The following is a 1,856-nucleotide window of genomic DNA, read 5'->3' as shown; positions in this document are numbered from 1 at the left end:
TCCCGGGCTGGACTGCAGGAGTTTCAAGCCACGGTACAACCCACCGTATTGATCCTGCCACCCGCCGCCTGTGGTGAGAAGTTGCTCCAAACAAAGTGTGCGTCGTCCCACCTCCTGTGCATCCCACCCAAGACCACAGAAGTCGGAGAGGGCGCTTAGCACCGTGGCGGCGAGAAGTGAACTGCTGCCGAGTCCTGATCCAGCCGGAATTGCCACCAAAAGCGTGATTTCCACCCCGTGACCGCGAAAAGAAGCCTTGAGTTGTTCCTGCAGCGTGGCAAACGTTTTTGCCCCAAACTCCGGGAGAAATCCAGCCATTGCAAGGGCTGCCTTTGGGATAGAAAAGGGAGAGCCCACCACGTTGTAACGCCGCAGCTCCTCAAATGTTGAAAGTTTCTCGACGGAGCCAAGGTCAATGGAGCAAAGTGTGATGTCAAGCGTTGCAGAAGGCTTCAGGTACACTTGAAGTGGTGGCTGGCCATTTAATTCAATGGCAACGTTCACAACATTCCCACCGCAAAGGTTTGTGTACGGTGGGGTATCCGTCCATCCACCTGAAAGATCAATGCGAGCCGGTCCTCTACCCCACACAATCTGGTCGTCGTACACAGAGAGTTGCGGTGATGGCAGAGAAGGAGTAATGGTCAGTTGTTGCAGCGTCGCTGTTTGCAGCAGATGAAACGCTGTCGTGTCCTCTTCATGAGCTCGAGCAGCCAGTTCCTCCTTGCTTCGAAGCCCATACACACGTTGAACCTCTTCTAAACTTAAGGAGACGCCCTGCAGAAGAGGCGGCAACTCATCCTTCTGCCGACGTTCCTCTTCCTTTGTGGCCTCCTCCATCACTTCCTGGTTTGAGTCACCAGGAAAGGGAAACGATTTCTCCCACAGCTTAAGTATACACTGCAATACACGTGCACAAAACATATGATGGTGAATGCGGTGCAAGATGGGAGTTCCCTCTGCTGGCAACTTCCCAGGGAGCGGCAGGTGTGCAGCGGCATACTTCTGCGCCGTGTGATTCAAGTCCATCTGATAAAAAGGGCTCCTGTGTGCATGGGCAGCCATGATAGGAAGTATCTCCCGCTGAAAACTCTCGCGTGAGTCCAGCAGTGCTGTGATATCCGCCACATCATTCAATTCGTTCGCTGAATACCGCACGCCCATTTCCCAAAGCCCTTTCGCACGCTTCACGTCACTAGGCTTCAAGTCGCACGACGTGGGGTCAATCATCCAACGAATGAGAAGGCCAAGATCCTCCACCGTCGCACACCACGGGAAGAGCGCTGCACACTGGATGTCTAACATATTCGCGTTATTCCCATTGGTGAGGGCTTCAAGGCGCAAATCATGCTTACGCAGCCAGCATTCAATTGGCATCCCAAGAAATTCCGTGCTTTCTCCTGTAATGTACCCACGAAAGGGGTCGTTAAAGCCGTAAGGGCGTGCCACCCATCCTTTTTTGTCACCACCGCCCTCACCGCGAACCGGCACAACGTCGATACACACATATGCTGGTACATGCAATGTCCACGTGTTCCTTGGCACACCAGTAATGACGGAGTGATGCTGCAGTGACCACCCCGCCGACACCTCGCTGTTCTCAACCCAAATACTTCGCTGATCCTCCGCGAGTGTGGTGTGAACCCGAGCGTTTTGAAAGACGGCGGCGGGGTGCCGAGACATCGCTGCCCGCAGGAATTTTTCCGAGGAACGCTCCGTGTTCTGAATGGCAACTGTCGAAAAGATCATGTCTTCCGTGGTGCCGTAGTGAAAGAAGCGTGCCTCGGGCAGTGTTACAATCTTGACTCGCAGCTGCTGCACCAGTGGATCATGGCGCAGCGGCTGTTGCCAAGCGC

The 1,856-nt window shown here is 54.3% G+C and overlaps 1 protein-coding gene across 1 annotated transcript, besides 1 other annotated feature; it reads right to left on the bottom strand.

Annotated features, from left to right (window-relative positions):
* On the bottom strand, positions 1–1,856 carry Tc00.1047053508377.9 (fucose kinase, putative; the record flags this gene model as incomplete). The annotated part of the gene is made up of 1 exon (XM_797441.1): positions 1–1,856. A coding segment is annotated over one exon (1,856 nt), but the record flags the coding sequence as incomplete, so codon positions are not given.
* Positions 1–1,856: a sequence feature (heterozygous, Esmeraldo-like haplotype).

This window comes from Trypanosoma cruzi, genomic scaffold, assembly GCF_000209065.1.
Source record: "Trypanosoma cruzi strain CL Brener 1047053516797 genomic scaffold, whole genome shotgun sequence".
NCBI lineage: Eukaryota > Euglenozoa > Kinetoplastea > Trypanosomatida > Trypanosomatidae > Trypanosoma > Trypanosoma cruzi.
Note: the sequence above shows the minus strand (reverse complement) of the source record. Positions and strands in the feature narration are given on the sequence as shown.